Source organism: Platichthys flesus, chromosome 20 (assembly GCF_949316205.1).
Source record: "Platichthys flesus chromosome 20, fPlaFle2.1, whole genome shotgun sequence".
Taxonomy (NCBI): domain Eukaryota; kingdom Metazoa; phylum Chordata; class Actinopteri; order Pleuronectiformes; family Pleuronectidae; genus Platichthys; species Platichthys flesus.
The window spans coordinates 18,200,450-18,220,347 of record NC_084964.1 but is presented as its reverse complement, the minus strand read 5'-3'; the positions used below and the strand labels follow the sequence as shown (position 1 = coordinate 18,220,347).

At 43.9% G+C, this 19,898-nt stretch overlaps 3 protein-coding genes across 8 annotated transcripts in view; all 3 read right to left on the bottom strand.

Annotated features, from left to right (window-relative positions):
- Positions 1-4,758, bottom strand: part of qki2 (QKI, KH domain containing, RNA binding 2) — a 15,715-nt gene extending 10,957 nt beyond the window's left edge. For 3 of the 5 annotated variants that reach the window (XR_009924819.1, XM_062414382.1, XM_062414384.1), the window contains exons 1-3: positions 4,133-4,757; positions 1,611-1,759; positions 442-558 (exon numbers count right to left, since the gene is read on the bottom strand). Coding sequence is in view for 4 of the 5 variants with exons in the window: in XM_062414382.1 (XP_062270366.1) it covers positions 442-558; positions 1,611-1,759; positions 4,133-4,274 (408 nt within the window). In the remaining variant the exon portion in view is untranslated. Of the gene's footprint in view, positions 1-441; positions 559-1,610; positions 1,760-4,132 lie in introns of all 5 variants that reach the window. The other 2 variants (XM_062414381.1, XM_062414383.1) reach the window with 2 other exon arrangements.
- Positions 4,759-9,691: 4,933 nt separating this feature from the next.
- On the bottom strand, positions 9,692-15,937 carry prph2a (peripherin 2a (retinal degeneration, slow)). Of its 2 annotated transcripts, XM_062413677.1 has the most exons (4): positions 15,652-15,937; positions 14,945-15,550; positions 13,253-13,499; positions 9,692-11,344 (listed from the first exon to the last, which is right to left on the bottom strand). In XM_062413677.1, the coding sequence occupies exons 2-4, from the start codon at positions 15,523-15,525 to the stop codon at positions 11,144-11,146; spliced, it is 1,029 nt and encodes a 342-aa protein (XP_062269661.1). In that variant the 5' UTR covers positions 15,526-15,550; positions 15,652-15,937; the 3' UTR covers positions 9,692-11,143. The 2 variants fall into 2 exon arrangements, with proteins under 2 accessions (XP_062269661.1, XP_062269660.1); XM_062413676.1 differs by having other exon boundaries at positions 14,945-15,937.
- A 1,383-nt stretch (positions 15,938-17,320) lies between these two features.
- On the bottom strand, positions 17,321-19,763 carry tbcc (tubulin folding cofactor C). The gene has a single exon (XM_062413811.1). The coding sequence runs from the start codon at positions 18,936-18,938 to the stop codon at positions 17,757-17,759; it is 1,182 nt and encodes a 393-aa protein (XP_062269795.1). The 5' UTR covers positions 18,939-19,763; the 3' UTR covers positions 17,321-17,756.
- Positions 19,764-19,898: the final 135 nt, after the last annotated feature.

Sequence of the window (19,898 nt, the reverse complement as noted above, 5' to 3'; positions counted from 1 at the left end):
TGGACTTTGCATATCGGTTGATACCAAGAAGACAAATAAATAAACGAGGACTTCTTCTTTTAAATAGTTCAGAGCTGAAGTCTAGCATACGGTACACTTGTGTTACTTGTGGGACTCTGCAGCGTGAAATGTTGTAAATGGGTAAAAAGAAAATTTCAGTTTTATCTGTGACCTTGTATCAAACTAGTGGGTAGATTCTCGTACTGGCTGATCCCTGACCTGGAAGACTCAGCAGTATCTGAGGCATTTCAGCTGCTTGTATCTGTATCGGAAAAACTCCTTCTAAACACTGAGAACACTTCAAAAGTATGACAAAACTTTTTTTTGCCGTGCAAAGAGGGCTGTCTCAACTGGGCAATGATGAGGTATTAGCATGAATCTTGTGTGTTTCCATGTGTGTGTGTGTGTGTGTGTGTGTGTGTGTGCTCCTGGCATGTGTACCTTCTTCTTGTCTCTCATCGAGCCCTTCCCTCGCACCATAATCTTGCATCCGGTCTCTGCCTCCAGTTGTTTGGCCGTGAGTCCTCGAGGGCCCAGGATCCTCCCGACGAAGTTGAACTGCACGAAAAAAGGAGCAAAACACACTCATTAGAAATAAACAGAGGTGAGGAGAGACGTTATGGTTTTGACAATGTGTGTGTTTATGATTACACGGGCTGTGAGTGTGTGGCTTTGAAGTGATGTGTGTGTGTGTGTGTGTGTTATGAAGAGAGACAGAAATAGCTCATAATATGGGTGCTGGCTGGTGCCGGTGGTATGACAGGACAGGGACGTTCTCTTAACCTTATCTGTCACTAAGACTGAGTGATTAACTAGACAGCTGCCCCTATGTGTGTGTGTGTGTTTTTTTACCACACTCCTTGTCTCCGTCACACACTCCTCTCATAACATTTGTTCAGCACCTTCCTCCTTTAATCCTCAACCGAGTTTAACCCGATGTTCACTTCTTCTGTCGGAGTTGCGCCACACTCCGGGTACGACCCTCGACTCCCGAAAGCAACACACACACAAACCCAGATAGAGGAACTGCTCTCTAAATTTAACCCTGATCTCAACAGTTTTCCAGCGCACTGCAGTGTGTGTATGTGTGTGTGTGTGTGTGTGTGTGCTCGTGTGTTTCTCTTTGCTTGTGCGTGTGCTCGTGCGGTGTCCTGTTAGTCTCCTGTCATGTGAGTGAGGACAGCCTGTCATTGTATTCGGTGATTGGCGAGCTGATGCACGTAGAAGGTCATGTGAGACATTTAACGTGGATCAACGCAACTCTTCAATACTAACGAAGCGCTTAACTGTACTTGGCGTGAGCAGGGACGGTGAACTCATCACACATGACTCAATGTTGGGAGTGAATAAACTTAATCCACTTTTCAAATATTTAATAGTAAATTTGCTGATAAGTTTTCTCACATTTCGAGAAATGAAAGTGAAATGAAACTTGGTAAAACGTCATTGAATCCACTTTAAGTCTCGATGACACGATGGGGTGTGATCACAGATGTTCTCAAGAGTGAAAGCAGCTTTTAGATAAAAGGTGCCTGGGATTAAAAGTGGGACTCTGACTTTTCTGCAGCAACTCTTGGGAAAGGTCAGAGGTCAAGGATTTGTTCACTCACGTCGGGGTACTCCTTGACCGGCACGTAGAGCTTCTCCTGCAGCTGAGCCACGGGGCCGATGGCTTCGGGGAGCTCCTCCATGTCCCGCCCGTTGAACATGCCGCCGTTCAGCGTGTCGTTGTACATGTCCTTGCGTACCCGGCCGATTTCTAGGAAGACGGACGGGACACAAAAAAAAAGAAGAGTTGAGCACATCGACATGAGGACGTCCGAGAAAATGTCCACAGGGGACGTTTCACATTTCTTTACACCATCCGTTTTTTAAGGGACGATGACTCACTGTCACCGGAATTACAGGAGGCTCCAAATGAGACAGTGAGACAGGCCCAGGCATTCTGCACCGCGGTGTAGAATCTAAGCAGCGAACGCTTTGCAACCAGGGCTCGTTTATTACTGATAATATCTCTCTTTTTATTTCGTTCACACTGTAAATTACGTGAGTGAAGAGCATACATGTTTGTGGGGGGGGGGGGGGTCACGGTGACCTACTCCTCCACCCACCAGTGTTCATAAAGTTGTGGTGCAGGACAGTTATTCAACCGCCAGACAGAAATGTCACTGAGCGCATTTGGCCTTATTTTTATTATCGATAAATCATTAATCAACAGGTCTGTAAAATGCCAATTAAAAACTGGGAAAGACAAATGTTCACACAGGAGAATCGTGATTTATATGATTATCTGTTAATTGATTCATTTATCAATTGTTGCATGTCTAGAAAGCATGAAAACCCCTCATAATAATTATCAGAGTAGTATTAGAGTAAATGGTAAAGTTTGCTTCCCACGTTTCATCATTTACAATTAGCTGATTTTTGTCATTGAGTTCGGTTTCTTAAAGGTCGGTTCAGGAGGAGCGCCATCACAAATGAGACGGCGTCTGCCCGTGTGTGTTTGTTTAGGGTTGTCTCAATGACCGATCCTAACCTCTGATGCCTTTGTAATGACACGCTAGCACGATAATAACTGACTACTGCACCACCACAAACACAAACGCGACACACACACGGACGGCCGGGTTTCAACTCCCACACGCACACACAACACACACTGAATAGAATAACTGCCGTGTGGCACAAATATCATCTGACCTCAGCTCACTGACAGCCACGTCTCCCTGCTCGGAGAGTGATAAGTCTGACCATAATAACTACAGTAGGACGCTATAATTACAGCCGCAGCTACAGTGACGACGAAGATCCTCTAATAACCTCTTCTGACCTGTGAACATGCGGAAAGTGGCTATTAAATAAAACACACACGTACACACACAAACACAGAAGAATCTGCACATGCAAGCAGGGTTTTTGTCTTTGCAGCTGGAACAGACAGCGAGTCGCTGGAGGAAAATGAGAAGTGAAAGAAGAACAAGAGACTGGAGAGGAGGTGAAAGATAAAGGGGTGAGCTGTAGCCGGCCTTATCTTCACACCTCAACCTGTCATAGGTTTATTTATAGGCCAAACAAACACGCACACTAACAATATGTGTGAGTGGCAGCCTTTCTTATTACTACCCCCTGCACAAACTTTTCTCTGGCCCTTCTGCCCGAGTGCCTCGTCCACATAACTCAGCCGGGAGACACCCAGCCAGGCTGAAAACCGGGCTCGGCGCGGCGCCCTGACCGTGGGTGTCACGTTATCGTGTGTGAGGCGAGTCGTCGGCGTGAACACAACCGGAGAGGCGCTTTAAGTCGATCTATTTGTCACAGAGGCACAGAGTCAGGATCCTGATGTGCAACACACAGAGGCAACAACAGGCCTCCTCACCGGCGCCTGCAGCCAGAGCTGGAGATCGACATTCAGAGAGGAGGACACATGTGGCATTTTAAAGAAGACAGGGGGGTTGGGGGGGGGGACACAATGGCCAGGGTCATTTCAAAAAGCTGTTCATAAAAGGAAATATATTAGATATGAATGAGTGAAGGGTGACTGATGAGGTTGGTGCCTGGAGGAGCCTCGGGTCACATACTTTACACAGTGACACGCTCTCGTTCCTGCTCGGGGATGGGCTGCAGCGTTCACATAAGCCTGCGCATTAGGTCACTGGGAAAGACTAACAACTGTCTGTTTGTTCCCATCACCAACTGACTGCGTGTGTGTGTGTGTGTGTGTGTGTGTGTGTGTGTGTGTGTGATGGAGACAGAGAGTGAGAGAGAGGGAGAGGGAGAGGGAAGGGCTTTTGGTATGTGTGTGTGTGTGTGTGTGTGTGTGTGTGTGAGAGAGAGAGAGATTGCTGCTCTCAATAAATTACACTAGTGACTTAAGGCAATGGAGAAATCCAATTAAGTTTTTTATTATTGATTGTGAATATACAGCCTCAGCTTAGGGAAGTGAACCTTAAAACAAAACACGTTATTACTTTATCACTACTTTAATTATTTTAAATAAGGATGGAATCAGCATCACATTGAGTCAATAAAGTAAATTACTGTTATTTTTGTTAATTATCATTAGAACAGTATCTATTCCCTCTGTGGTGTGAGAGGTGCTGAGGGCTCCTCCCGGGGCAGGAGGCCGGCTTACCTTCGTCCAGCAGCCGCTCCAGATGCGTGAAGATGCCGCTGAAGTTGGGCAGCGAGCTCATCACCTTCCTGTCGTTCATCAGCTGCATGAGATAGTCCGGGTTGGACTTGGGTCTCTCCTTCACCTCTGTCTCCCCGACCATGGCTTCCTCTTCAGCGGGGTGGGTCACCCAGACAGGTGGGAGAAAGTTAGGGTGGTGAAAATAAATTTTAAGTTTGGTTTGAGGAGAGAGGGGAGGAAAGAGAGTTAGAAACGCCCCGACAAGCGATGCAAGGAGCCCGGGGGGGATCCCACCGGCCGCGACCCGCTCACCGGCGGATGAAACTCAAATCTCAGCCCCGGTTAGGTCGACTGTCCCTCGGTTAATTTCGTGCGTGGGGCCCCTTCTTCTTCCGAATCGTTCCCCCTCCACTGTGCGACTCTGAGCGGAGTTTTACAAACTTCTTTCCCGCAGGAGGGAGCTGGGGGCTCGCTGTGACACTTGTGACCGACTCCACGCACTTCTCCAGCGGCTTCTGCTCGACCCTGTGACCGTGTCCTCCGCCCCGGTTCTTCCGCCTGTGTCCAGCCGGGCTGTCGGTGTCTGTGCAGCGGGGTTCGACTCCCGATCATATGACCACTGTACCACAGCAGCACGAGTGGGTTGGCGGGAGCGCGCACCGCCACAGAGGGGAGGAGGCTCGTGCTCGTGCACGCAACAGATTCCCCCCCACACACCGCGTCTCCCCATCTCTCTCTCTCACACGCACACACTCACACACAACACACACACACGACACATTACAATATAACAGCTCTGCATAGGTATGTGCACCTGTTCTACAACAGGCATGTGTGTCTGTGCGTGTGAGTGTGTGTGCGTGTATGTTTATATTTTTGTGTGTCACATTATTGGGACAAGAAGCAAGTCCCCACAACGTTAATCATTATATTTTAAGGTAAAGATATCTTTTAAGGTTAAGCTAGGTTAAGGTTTAAGGTCAGATTAAGTTTTAGGTGAAGTTTAGGTGAAGTTTAGGTTAAGGTTAGTAACTATATGGTTATAGTTAAAGTGAGTCTCTGGGAGATGAATGTACGTCAATGTAATGTCCTCTGAAGTCATGGAGTTGTGTGTGTGTGTGTGTGTGAATGTGTTTCTGTCTGTGTGTTATACCTATGTGGAATAGGTTTTTCATCATTTCCCTTTTCACTCACTTTATAACACATCAGATGAAAATATTGTTGTTGTCACTGCCCCACATCTGCTCGTGCACGGCCCCGGCGCCGCAGCTGTATGATCTTAAAACAAGAATCATAAACACCTCACATCAGACTGAGGCCCGGGTCGGAGGGGCTGAGAGGTCAGAGAGGCCCCATGGCCTCCGTGTGAAGTGACTCCTAACAAGTCTTGTTTGAAAGTCGCAGAGTTCAAATACAACAACTCCAAAATGGGACCGGGCGACTACAAAGAGACGCAAAACTGCTACAAATAGATTTTGAATGGCTACAAAGACTCACAACTATAACAACAAGATGCAAAGGAGCCACAAAGTCTCACAAAATAAACACGGGGAGTATAAACCCACAGCAAAGAAACATGAGGCAACCACAGAGGGATTCTAATAAAATCCAAACATCCACGAAAAGACACAAAATGAAAGTTAAGGTGCCACAAAGAGACAAAACGGGAACAAAACTGCAACCCACAGACACAAAATACACATCAGAGAAACACACAACAACCACAAAGAGATGTGAAACCTGCGAGGGTGAAAAAGAACGATCCCAAAGAGACAGAAAAGTAACATGACGAGACACAAAATGACAAACAGAATGATTAATAACTGCAAAGAGACAAAACACAACCACAACCAGCGGCACAACTACGACAAACAGACACGAAACACACCAGAAGAAACACAACTTTGTTAAGTATCATTGCTCAAAAGTAGACGTTTGAAGATGTCAACTAGTCACAGATATGTTGAACTACTAGAGTCAACAAAAACAATCCCAAAGAGACACAAAAAAAAACAACACAGCAAGACACAATATGACTTTAAATAAATAAGGGACACTTAATTAATTTAATAAACGACACCAATCAGTAATAAATTAAGCCGTTTAAATGAACTGTAGCACAATCAGTAAAAAGCTGGTCCACATTAATGCATCAATAATAAGAATAATAAAACTAAACAGAGTAATTCTACATCGTGCAACTTTTACTGCTAATACAATATGTCGACGAGACTTTAATTTACAAGTCAGATCTCAGATAACACACTTTAACTTGTGAGGGAGGATTTCATGGTGTCGCGTTGATCTTTTCTTCTGAACACAACATTTACACAACGAGAACTCCTCCTGTTCAGATGCACTTTAGTGGACGAGCGTCCTGAAACCATAAGACGCGGTGAGCCGAGCGTTCGTCCTCACAGGGCGGCTGCTGCTGCTGCTGCTGAAGGCACAGATAGGTGCTAGGATCTAAAGTTAACCCGCTGTAAATCACACACACTTGTGCACACTCACACACGCACACACAGACAGACTCATACAAGACAATATGCATGCCTTGAGTTTAGCCTTTTGTTGGTCACAGCCGGCCTCCCACCTGGTTTCTCTCCTCTGTCCACTGTTATAGACAAAGTGAGACTAAACTTATGTTTGTGGGATGCAGAGATAGAGTGTGTGTGTGTGTGTGTGTGTTTGTGTGTGTGTGTGTGTGTGTGTGTGTGTGAGTCTGAGCTGCAGGAATTGTTACGGGGCAGCAGTGTTGGTAATGGCTGGTCAGCTGGTATGGCGAGTATTCAGGGCGGGGGTAGTGCATTGTCCTCTCATAGCTCCAACAATGCCCCTCTGAGCAGGCCACACATCTACCAGTCACGGGCCTCCCTCTCTCGCTCTCGGCCCCTGTCTCTGCTTTTCTTTCTGTCTGCCATATTTATTCAGCCCACAGCCGAGTGTAAAGTGAGATGTGAGTCGTGGCGGCGCTCCTGACCTTTTGGCTCCCACCTCAAGGTCGACCGGTAACCTCAGTTCATGTCAGAGCACCTGTCACTCAGACGCTCACCGGGAAGACGCCACACTTTGCGTGTTCATTATTAGGCTGAATACTTCATCCAGCCCCTCATGTATTCATCAATGCAGTTTCTCTGTGCATAATGAGCGTTAGTCTCATTCTGCAAGCATTGCTTTTTAATTAAATCGCCTAATGTTCTCCAATCACATGTCTTTTTACCCGTAACGACTCAAAAAAATCCTCTCTAGTACTGTATGATCATGGTCATGTGATTAATCAATTTGTCAGTCAACACATTCATAATTTTGAATGTTGATTAAAGCAGATGACACTTTTCTAAGTTTTATTTCTCCAATGATGCTTTTACTTAGTTTTAATGATTCTATTTTAAGAATGCTTTAGGCTCAGTAACTGTAATAATAGTCAAACAATAAGTCAATTATGATTAATGACTTATATATTTGTATTGATTTTTTCAGTTACCATCCGTTGTGTTTAGTTATTACAGGAAGATTCTGAAGCTCGTCAGTTAAATGTTTTCTGTTTGTGTGTCTTCATGCATAACAACACATTCATCTACATTATTTTGTGTTTCTCTTCCAAATTTTGATGAAGACTTCGTCATAAATGTCCTTTGAAGGTTTTTCCAATGGAGAGAAAACCCCTGTTACATTATCGACGGTGGAAAGACGCCCTCTTATGGAAGCGTAGTGTAACTGCAGATGATCAGACGTCAGTGGTTCGATGTCATGATGCACGTCACAGAGTGTGCCAGAGGCCCAGAGGAAGTTTGGAAGATGTTTGGAGTCTAAATAGATTCCATCTGCAGAGAGTAAAAGTTGAACTGTGAGCAGAGGGAGAGTCACAGAGAGTTTAAAAGAGAACCAGCTGAGGATCAGGGTGAGGCGGAAGGAAAGGGGGATTTTGCATTTGGAGAATAAAGTTTAAATGTGAAGAATAGAGCAGAACTATATCAGAGGTTTGTTATTTCATTTTGTTAATTAAGAATAAGGTCAAAAGGTTGATAATTAGCTTGAAATACAAAGATTAAAGTTAAAGTTTTAGGAGTATATCAAACATCTAAAGTTGTTCCTCGGTGTTTTATAAAAAAGGATGATTCCAGATCTTTATCGTGTGATAATCAGTGACAGGAAGTTGAACAGATTTACAAAGACACTTATTCAGCTGTCGGATGCTCAACATTTCAACGTCATCCCCAAAATACCAGAAAAAATACCAGAAATCTTCTTCTGACTTAGTTCTGCTTTCTTCTTAATATACAAGAAAAAGAAAAACTTCCTCTTTTACTTGTGTCACTATGTTTGGCCCTGATGTTCTTCAATTCTAACCTCACATAGGATTATTCCAGTGGGAGAAGTTCGATTAGATTCCCAGACAGTGTGGGTCTCAGTTAGTTTCCTGCCGTTACCAACAGAGAGCAGCAGAATGCAGTCGACACAGAGGAGGCCGCCTGCAGCTTATTAGTGTTTCTTAAGTTTGGGAGTTGTCTCTATGGAAGCAGCTGTGTGTATATATACACAAGTAAAAGTATGTAGTTTACAAAGCGTCATACAGTACCTAATTAAAGTACTGTTATATGATATTGTATAGTACTCGCTGCCTTGTTTTTGATAACATTGTCAAGTTAAAAGTGAAAGTCTATGATAATCACATTATATTACTGGTAGTAATAGTGAGTACTTCTACTTTGAAAAAACTACTCTGTATTATTTTAATGCAATGCTTTTTACTTGTATTATATGTGAAAACGATCTTGAGTCTTTATCTCAAATCAGTTTGTTCCCTGCCAGGTTTCTTCATCCTGCTGTGATCTTTACTTTCTCCTGTCTGTGTCTCTGTCTCTGTCTCTGTGTCTCCCTCTCTGTGACGTGAGTCCTGCAGTAGGACATCACCTGCTCACCTGGCTGAGGGGCTCATGCTAATCTAAAGCCGATTAAGCTTCTTATCTACTCAGCGCCGGTTATGTGATTTGGTCCAACAAAAATACCGCTCGGAGTTTGGCCTCTTTACCAATGACTCTCTGCAGCTTCACCCGCCCACATCATCTGCCTCCTGAACCACATTGACTTTGACATGATGGCTCCTTATTCCTCATTTCAGCAGAACATGTGGATCTAAATTCAGACGTTTTAAAGAGGACTGTGCTTTGGGAAGAATAGAAAAACTGGGCCTTTTGGTTGCTTTTAATCAAAATGACTTGAAATCTCTGAGGTCAAAGATCATTTAACGGCAGAAATTCAATTCCAGTGAAACTTTCACCCAGAAAAGTCACTTAGAAATACAGTACGTGCACTATTTAGTTTGTGTAGCCCCCTTCACCAAGCACAACACACACAGACACACACACACACACACATACGTCCTTACACTAGACATGTGAAGAGTCATCCCATGTCCATGTGAAAGCACTAATGCCTTAATTGTCCTCATCCTATTGACTAAATCAGGAACCCTGCGTCCCTCACAGCACGCCTCGCCGCTCCACCTCAGGTCTGTGCCGCTCAAGGTCGAGACACCATGACGTCATCATTCCAGTGTCAGATCACATCTCTAAAATCCTTTATTCATGTACACAGTCAGCAGGATCTCTGCTCTACACAGAAGAAGAAACATCATTTGGAAAAGAGAAACTTTACATGGAATTTAAATAAAAGGTTTAGCTTAATTAGGTTGTGTTTTCTTAAAAAAGTTAAATTTTTTTATATCATCATTTCTACACTATGTACAAAGACAGCAACCCGGTTGTTAGAATATACATACATATGTGTCAATATACAGAGAGTAAAAGCACAGGGGAGGCGTCAGAGAGGGGGTGAGATCATGGGACAGGGGATGAAGAGCCAAGATTTAGCTGCCAATTTGAGTTGTCCTCCGCGGGTTCGGAGTTTCCCCTGCCGCTCTCTGAAGCTCGCCTCCTGACGCCCATCCCTCCCTCTTCCACCGCTGCGCCTACACATCCACGCAAAACTCACACCAATTTCCTTCAATTTAGAATTTGACTCGGTCTCAGGAGCTTCTCCAGTTGCCATCGTGGACGGACGTGGCCTGGAGGGGTTTGTCTTGCGTGTATCAGCTACACGCCAAAAACACGACAGACCCGTCAATGAGAATAACACGCCGCGTTTCTTTGGTCTGGAAATATCTTTTCCATCTGCATCTTTGGCTTCCTTACAGGGGCAGGCTGCAGGGCAACCGCCATCCCCAACAAACTGTCCATCAACCATCCAAAGGAGATTATACGATTTAGAGGCCGACAGATTTAACAGTAAATATCGGTCAATTTTAGTATTTCACAAACATATTGGTGTCTGCGTTTATGTTCGCCGATGTGAAAGCTTTTATTTTACAGGATAATGCAGAAAGGATGTGCATTTATGTTCTGAAATTAGTTTTTTTCAAGTTCTATTTATTTGGTTGCAGTTGTGTTATTTTTAATAACGTGTCAAATATCATGTCTCAATTACATTTTGAGTGTGATAATAGCATCTTCATTTCTTTTTTAGGTATATTGGGAGCTATAAATCAGCGTAACAATTGTTTTACTCCCTACTATCAGTTGATCCCAAATATTAATATCGGTCGGGCTCTAATGTCGGTCTCACCTCACACAATGTTCATATTTACTTGACTTCTCCATTTGCACCTTTTTTTGGTGGAAAAACAATAAATCCAAATCCACAGAACATCAGACACCACAACTGAAAACCTCTTTAACAGATTGCTGTGAAGCAAAAGACAGAGCTTGCTTAATTTGGGGGGAAAAATCAAAAACACAATCTACTCGTGATCTCCCTCTATGTTTGGATATACAGTATTTTTATTAATGCCAGTCCATTTGTAAAGGAGTCCGTTTAAAAGGAGTTCAAAGCCGAATGTGTGTGTGGGTAGTGTCTATATAATAATAAATGTTGGTAGAAAAAAAATCTCACACGTCCCCTCGCTCTCCTCTGCCGGTGGGAGTGGTGTCAGTTTTTGCAGAAGGGGTTCGCTCAGCTTTCCGCTGGTGCGTCGCCGCCCTCATCCACCTTGGCCCCTTTGCCCATGGCCTTCATGTTGGCCATGATGTCGGTGAAGGTCTCTTTCACTGTCTTCTCCAGGATCCAGCCCTCGCTCTCGCTCTCTGGGTCCTCCGGGTTGACCAGGGTGGACAGGGAGGTGTTGACGTACTGCAGGCCCACAGTCACAGCAACCTGCAGAGGACGGGGACAGATAGATCAGATAGATTCAAACTTGGGCCTTTAGGAATAACTGGGTCTCTCTCTATTTATATCTCTGTAATTATTCATCCATTTCACATATATTGTTATTTTATTCTATTTCATTTAGTTATTCGGTTACTTATTTTTCTCTGAATTGTTTTTAATTTAATATATTTTATCTTGTTTATTTTATTTTATCCTTCTTTACCCGAGTCAGTGTTTCTTCATTTCAATTCACGACAGTGTTTCTTCAGTTTATATAAACATTGGCAAAGATATAGTTTTTAATGCTTTTATTCTGTAAAGCACTTTGCGCTGAGTTGAACTGATTGATTGACAAAACGCAGGTTATACATTCCAGTTACTAATTGTTTGCACTTGCTTCTATTCATATGTGAAGTGAGTTTATATTTTCATTTGTTTACGTCAGATTTCATGAAGTTGTCTACAGCCTGAAAGCCTCATCAATAAGAAGGTAAAAAGTCAGATCAGGAGACCAAGCTCCAGGAAGTGGGTCTGTCCTTATGACTGATCACTCCATCTCAGAATCTGTTGATCAGCTTCCATACATCACCTCATCCCACGTTTTTAGAGCAAGTGTTTCTCTGCAGCACTTCTGGTACAGTGGCTTTATCTAAACTGTTCTATTTAACGTCAGCACAAGGTGATACAGGAGCTGGAAACTCTCAACAAGCAACAACAACAACAGATGATGGCAGTGACAGCTGCAGGGAGCAGAGAGGCAGATTGGCTGTTGCAGAATAACAGGATAGGTAGAAAGTATCAGGTGAGCGGCTGTCGCTAAGCTGCACATCCATACGTGGCAGAGGTATTGATGATGGGTAGCATGAGAGTAGGGCAGGAGGAGGAACTGTAGTCAGGTAAAGAGGATAAGGGTTGTTTGGGGAGGAGATGCTGTAAGTGGATAGAGATGACAGCGGGGGGTAGAACATGGAGAGGGGAAGAAAGGACGGAGGAGATGGGCGACGCTGCTGCCAACTGGGTCGAGGCTTTACGTGTTTGTTCTCAGGCTCTTCTCCTCACTTCTCGAAGCTAAGTCCTCAAAGTCCTCAAAGTCCTCAAAGTCCTAGTCCGACTCCTGAGCTCTGCCCTGGATTTTGTTGTAAAACACCCATTCTACTTCAAACTGTTTTGATTTGTGTTGCTTGCAGACTGATGCTGGTGTTTCCACATGTATCTGCTGAACGGGGAAAGTTTCCATCTGCTCATCTTATATTTTGAAGTCTATCTCGTTCTTATTTGTGATTTCGTAACTAAACGTAAAGTGAGATGTGGAAACATAAACTTTTCAATAAAGGTGGAGACTTGTGTGGTCAGTAGATTTTAACTGACTTTCCTTCAGCACCTCATGAGGACAAATTTTTACCATTAATGATGTTTCTTGGGAGCTTTGATGTTAAATGGTCAATAATTGAATTCCTAAATGTGACTGTTTATAATTGTACAGCAGAGAACCAATTCTAAATGTCAGATAAAGGTGTTAAATCTAAAGTTTGGATTTCGATTGAAATATGATAATTTAGACTTTTAATAAAATAAAGTTAAAAAAAGCTGATATTTACATTGAAATGTCTATTAGACTTTAGGGTACTTTTCTTGTGGATAAAACCTATAACGGAAATTTAGAAGTTAACCAGACGTGTATTATCAAAAACAACCACATAGTCATCATATATTTTCTCTTGTATAACAACAAGTTCATTTTCAAAAGTCATACGCCATTTATTTAGTATAGTAGTTTAGTAAATATATTTAGGAGACTGATATTCATGACTTTGTACAATTTGGTGTTGCTTGTGACTATTGGACTTTGGGGAGGTATGAACTCTGCAGTTCCCTGTGCATGAAATCTTGTGTTAGTGCTTCTGTGGGTCTGACCTCCAGCATAGTGATCAGCAGCACCAAGGCTCCGATGGTGTTCATCAAGCCGCCATAGTAGGACAGCAGGGCTTCACGGCAGCCGCGCCGCCACACGTTGAGCTCCTCGGTGTAGTGGTCGTAGCTGTAGTAGGCGGAGTTGTTGGTCATCTGGTGCTGGATGCAGGGTCTCGGGGAGCTGGGGTTACAGCAGCTGAACGGGACTCCGTCCATCAGGTACTGGCCGTCCACATTGCTGCTGATGCGGCTGAGAGGAAGGAGGCAGTGTCATTTTATGATGGGCTGGAGGTGGTCGTGAGGTCAGATTGGAGGTCAGGAGCTTATTACATTGTCGTGTATAATTAGAGGGGCCAAGTTCGATATATTTTCCACCAAAAATAAGCAATAATAAATTTGGACGTTGCACAGCTTCACTTCTCAGCCGTAATAAGTGGTGTTATGTTCTTTTCAATAAAATACCACAACAATAAACAGCCTTTTATTTAAATTTATTAAACTCACAAAGCCAGGCGCTGAAGAAGTGATGTGCATTACTTATTTTGTATTCTGTCTAATAAGAAGGCCTACATATCACACAGAGTACGATTACTTGAATTTGAATTAAAGGGTCTCTTTATCGATCAGGGCAAATAAATGTTTTCTGGCTGAGTGTGTGAAAGTGTGCCTTAGTACTTCAGTCAGTGCTCAATATAGATCTCAGCTGTGATTGGAAGTTGTAGGTCAATGGAAAGACGAGTGTGATTGGATCACATGGACTAAAGTATGTTTGATATGGATCAGTGATTTCTTGGAAGATCGAAGCCCAAAATAGTTTCACATTGAAGACTTTGGTCGATCAACACCACAGAATGTCCAGGCGTGCTGGCTAGGAATTCATTTAAAGGGATGATATAAAAAACTTGGGTCAAAAGGAAAAGAACAAGGCATTTAACTCGAGAACTTAAAATAACCTATTAACAAAGGCATCCCGAAGCATAGAAAGTGCAACCAATCACGTCCTCTTTATAATCAGGTAGCATGTTTTAATACTGATTTTAAAATCCCAGCCAAAACTGGGTTATTTCAGACGTTTTTGTCCCTGGAGCGTTTCCAGGTCCCCCGCTGATTAAACAGGACGCTGATTCTTGAAGGACATATAGAAGTAATCCTGGAGATTAAGCACTAATTATGTGCCAATGCGCAAAACCGCCCTCGTCACAGCTGTCCTTGCAAAGAAACCCGGTTCTTGTTGCTGAAATCGACCAATCACTCGATGAATGTCAACACAAAAATGTTGCCACGCGTCACTGCATTGAAACAGTCACTTTATAATCCAACTCTTGCCTTTCATGTCGTTTTCTGCAGCTAATCACCAAAGCCCCTCCCCTTGTCTTTATCCATAAAACTGCCTAGTAACCTCCTCTGCCCTCCCAGGCCCCAAAGCCACGGCCCAGTTGCTGTCACCATTTCTGAGGCGGTAATCCCAAGTGGAGGAAAGTGAATAATACACCTGCCCTGACCTACCTTCACCTCCAATCCACTTATACTGAACTCTTAACTCTGCACAGAAGCACTGCACCTCCAGCAGCCGCCATCTTGATGTTCAAAAGTTCAATGACAATCTCTCTGAGCTGAAGAGTCGTTTCACTGTCACGTCACATATCAACGATCTTTACAGGTTATTATGAAGGATTGTGAATCTTTGTCACTTACTCTTTGACTTCCTTCGAGCTGAAGTCCAGGTAGCGGTTGCTGACCCACTGAATCTCGAACCAATCTCTGTATTGGTCGTTCCCGCAGCAGCGAAACTCCATCTGCATCAGGTCCAGGGTCCTCTTCATGTAACAGCGGCCCGGTGTGTCCGTGTCCTTGTAGAACTTCATGCCGTTCTTCAGCCCCTCGGCCAGGGTGAACTGCAGAGGGATCTTCATCAAGAAGCACAGCACAGTCGTCACGAGCAGCAGAGCGTTCAAGACCACGCACACCACCAGGAAGCCCTTCAACATGGGCTTCCACTTGACGAACTTGGAAGGGTCCAGGGAGTCGTAGCAGATCTTTCCTCCAAAGGCATTGATGCCGCACGTTATTAGACCCATAACTATGAGCAGGTTGGGTAAGAAGTGGCTCTCGTTGTTGTCCATGAGTTCCGAGCGTTTTCTCAGCTCGATCTTAAAGAACAGGCCCATGCTGAACACCAGCACGCCGGCCATTACAGCAAACCAGTACATGAACCAGACCGTCTGAGCGAGCTTCACTCGCTTTTTCAGATCGAACTTGACCAACATAAGAGCCATTGTTCAATCCGAGGTGTGTCCTTGCCTGTGCAGAGAAAGAGGAGTCAAATGACGATGTAGATCAGCAGGAACTCCGAGTTTAAACTTTGCCACTCAGTTTGGATAAACGCACTTGACGGTGCCAACCTGTAAGTCCTGGCTTCCCTGTCTCTTGGTTGTCAGGGTCTCCTCTGGCTGGTCCGGCAGGAAGCAGAATCAGCTCAGGCGGTAATCCATCCCACAGCGAAGGAGCAGAGATGAGCAACACCCTGGATGACCCCGGTGGAGCACAGGAGCGTTATTTCTTCAAAGCTGTCTCCTCTGCCATCGTGACGGAACCTTCAAACTTCACAAAGCTTTGTTTTCAGCAATCTTTACCAAGTTTTCCTTCCTTGACACACGGGCGAGGCTAATCGCAATGTTCCCTTCTCTCTGAGAGGCGTAAGATTGCCGAGGATCCTCATGATTAAACTCAAAGTTGCAGTACGTCATGGTAAGCCCCTGTAAGTAGCCTGATCCAATTTAGAGAAATCCCTCCACACAAGATGAGCCCAGTAGTAAGCCGCTATCAGGGGCCATAATTGGTTTGAGCTTTTCACGTGGTCATAGTTGCCTTGATTGAACACACTAGTGGCTGTTGAGGTTGTCAGCTTACATGAAAGTGACGCTATTAATGGTACATTCCCATTCAAAGGTATTGGTCGACCAGTTCAAGAGATCGGACGTCTTCCCAGTGGAGCGAGTTAATAAAGCCCCAGTTACCCATTCACAGACGCACAAAAGATTTTATGATCACAAATCAAACCCTCTCTATCTATATGTGACGAATTAAGTCATAAACACAAATCTGACACTAGCTTCATAGATAAAAACATGTGGTCACACAATAATAAATATTAGAACATATAAGATACTGATCTGTCAAAGCTTATAATTGTATTGAAGTGATTTACGTTGTCACAGTAATGATCTTTACTTGTTGTCTTGTCTTGGCCGTTACTGTCGACACTGTGTCTGGCACAAACATGAGCCAGATGCGTTCGCTGATCAGGGACAAGGCTTTTCCCCGGAGTGTTTTGACTTGGACTTCACCGTGACGGAACACGAAGGTTGCTTACTGCAGCAGTTCTACTGTGGTCCCAGCCCCTCAATGGACTGCATATATACAGATCTTTAAAAACTGTATCTTTCAACTTATGTGGAATGATTTCTTCCGTTTAAAACACATAAATCTTCTCAAATGTTCACGGCTGATGGATCCCTGAATATTTTTATTTTTTAAAAACTTGATATCTTCAAGCTAACATCGACACCCATTAGTTGGTCATATGTAAACATGTAATACACAGTTACAAGCCATAATGTAGTTGTATACAGATAAAATGATTTAAAGAGTATTCATGTTCAGCGTTGTTAACATTAAATTCTCCTATGGAGACATATTTTATATTATTAAAATAATCAAAACTTACATATCCTCACAACTTCACTATAGTGTGTAATTATACCTTCATTACATGTGAAGATACTGCTTACAAATGCTAACTAGGCTGCAGTGAAAGTAAAGTCATTTTTATTGATAAATAGTATAGGTTAAAATTTGTTCCTGAAGAAATGTTATTTTTGAGTTGATTCACTTGCCAAAGATGTATAATCAGTGTTGTTGTTTTAGAATTGGGCTTGGCATTTTAGTATTCACAGTCAAAAATAACATCTGGAGTAAAATGTTACTCTCAAATTGTCTTTTTACAAAGTCCAGACCAGACTCTGTTGTGTTCTGAGGTTTGTGCTCAACTCCAGGTGCCGCTCAGGGCGGCAGCTGCCGGCAGCTTTATTCAAATCCACTGTAATGACGACAGTGTCACATAGTGATTTAAAGCTGTTCCCTTTCAGTAGTTTGACTGGCTCCCAATTCTGTTCTTGATGAAAAATAACTGGTGGTTTGTGCACCTTTAATATTTAGGGATCATGGTATTTTAGAGAATTACTAATTGCATGATCAAAATAATAATAAAACCATTCTAGTTTTTTTCAGTATTTTTATTATTCAGGTTCTTCCTAGAATTAGAATGAGCGTGTTGTCTATATGAGTTACATGAGTCCTGAAAATCGAGAGCAACTGATAGAGTTAAATAAAATGAGCTGATGAGACAACCCTCATCAAATCTAACTAACATTCACGAGGTAACTTCAACATATTTGGTTTGGTGGATATGTGGATGTGTTAATGGTGAAAAGTCAAAAGTTAAACACTAGTCGTCCCAGCTGGTTTTCCTGTCTGCCTCTGGGATGACACTCCAGTTGGGTGAAGGTGTTCTAAATGCCAGCCAGTTGAAATCATCCACCTGGCTCCAGTTGTTTCTGTCCCGGTCCAGGCCGGACACGTCGTAGTCGGCGTCCATGGTGGGATACGACCAGGAGAACGGGGCGAGGCTCACCCCCTGACAGTCCTCTATGATGGCTCGGCAGGTGACGTGAAGGTATACCTGGGTGTCCGTGGTGTTGTGGGTCCGCAGCTGCTGACAGGGGAAGGCCAGGGTGCTGTTCTTGCAGTGATCCACGAACACGGAGGTGGACACGGGCCCGCACAGGATCTCGCAGCTGTCGATGTGCTTGAGGTGCAGCGTGCTGGGGGAACCGAACAGACGCACCCTGCAGTTGGACAGGTGGCTCAGCAGCACGTCTCCTTGGTGGATCTCCTCGGAGGTTTTGGTCAGAAGCTCACCCTCCCTGTTGGAGAAGCCGCACTGCTCAGTGGCCTCTTCAGACTGTGCAGGTGTGGTCGCCCCAGGTGGAGACTTCTCAGATGCACCACCTCCTCCATCCACCTCTCCAGACAGTGCAGGTGGAGCAGCACCAGGGGGAGCTGTGTCTTGGGTGCGAGCTCGAAAGGCAAACTTCTTCTTGGGCATCGCCTTGTCCCTGGCCTCAGAGATGGAGCTCTGCAGCTTCTGGAGAGCAGCCTGCGACTTCCTCAGCTCGTACTGCGTCAGGAACATCACGCTGTCGTTCACAAACTTCTGGAGCTGCGCGGTTTTGGTCGTGGTCTCCTCCAGCTTCCGGACCACATCGGCCCGGTCCTCTCCGGAGCACTGGGACAGCAGCTCCTCGATACACGCCAGCTCCGCCTGGAAGGTTCTGGAGAAGTACTCGCTCTTCTCCTCCGGCACGGAGCGGGTCTCCTTCTCCTCCTTTCTCCGCTCCACGCCATCTATTCTCTCCTGGTTCCGCTTCTGGATCCGCTCTTGAATCTTTGCTCCATCGCTGTCAGTAGCGAACTTATTCTCCTGACTGGCTTCAATAGCAGTATCCATGTTGCTGCAGTGACGTTGTTTGCGGAAGTGACAGCTGCTTTTCTTCTTCTTCTGCGTTAGTGAAACCCGAGGTGAACGCTCCACAGCGCCACCCACTGTAGCGGAGGCTTTTCTGATCATATCTCTGATTATTGGCAAAGATCACAGACATTACAGTGAAGACAAACACCTGCAGGATGGGTCATAAACCCAGCCTCCTCCGTGTTATTAGATGGAACAAATGAGTTATACATCAAATAAAATGTTCAAAGAAAAAGTTTAATAACAAGGAAAAGTTATTCCCGCTGTGAGTTATGATTAATATTATGGCTAGCAGTGGAGAGTAACCAAGTAACCTTTCATAAAACTTTTTTAGATTTCACATAGAAAGAGCCTCTGACATATGATCCATATTTCTCTATCTATATATATGCACCTAAGTTACTTCATAAAGAGTAATATGCACGTAGGTATATATATTTATAATGCATTTATGTCTGTCTTTATGTATGTATATATTACTCACTTTGTGATATAGCTTTGATTTTATGTTTTGTTTGGTCTATAAGAAATGTTATTCGTTAGATTTCTGCTTGATAAGTGCTTGTTTTAAATGTGTTTTATTTTGTTTATACTCTTTAATCATCTATACATTTATTCATTTCAAGGTCCTCAAACCTAGATTTGTCCTCTGGGAACCAATAAAGTTGTTATGACTTGAATCAAACTGTTTGTCATCATAAACTACTGTTTATATTTAAGTTAGTACCTTATCATAGACACTGCATTGTATAAATATGTATAACTGTATATATTATGTGTACAGTGAGGTATAATGTATGGCTTTTTACACCTGAACAATAACAAAGGTGTGTCACAATGCCCACAGGCCCGCCCTCTACTGTCGGTGATGATATCTGACAACATTAACCTGCTGGTCACGTGGGCGCTGGATTCAACTATAACACCTTAATATCAGTAAATATTAAATATGTATTTAATTATCACTAATGGCAGTTGGAGCAGTTGAAGCCCAGAGCCATGTCAGGATGTCGGCGTGCACCGCCACCACCACCAGCAGCACCACCACGATCACCGCCG

Coding starts and splice junctions, on each gene's coding strand:
- prph2a (XM_062413676.1), bottom strand. CDS start 15,525: ATGGCTCTTATGTTGGTCAAGTTCGATCTGAAAAAGCGAGTGAAGCTC. Junction 13,500..14,944: donor AGCTCGAAGGAAGTCAAAGA/GTAAGTGACAAA, acceptor CCTTCCTCTCAG/CCGCATCAGCAGCAATGTGG. Junction 11,345..13,252: donor TGCTGATCACTATGCTGGAG/GTCAGACCCACA, acceptor CGTCCTCTGCAG/GTTGCTGTGACTGTGGGCCT.
- tbcc (XM_062413811.1), bottom strand. CDS start 18,938: ATGATCAGAAAAGCCTCCGCTACAGTGGGTGGCGCTGTGGAGCGTTCA.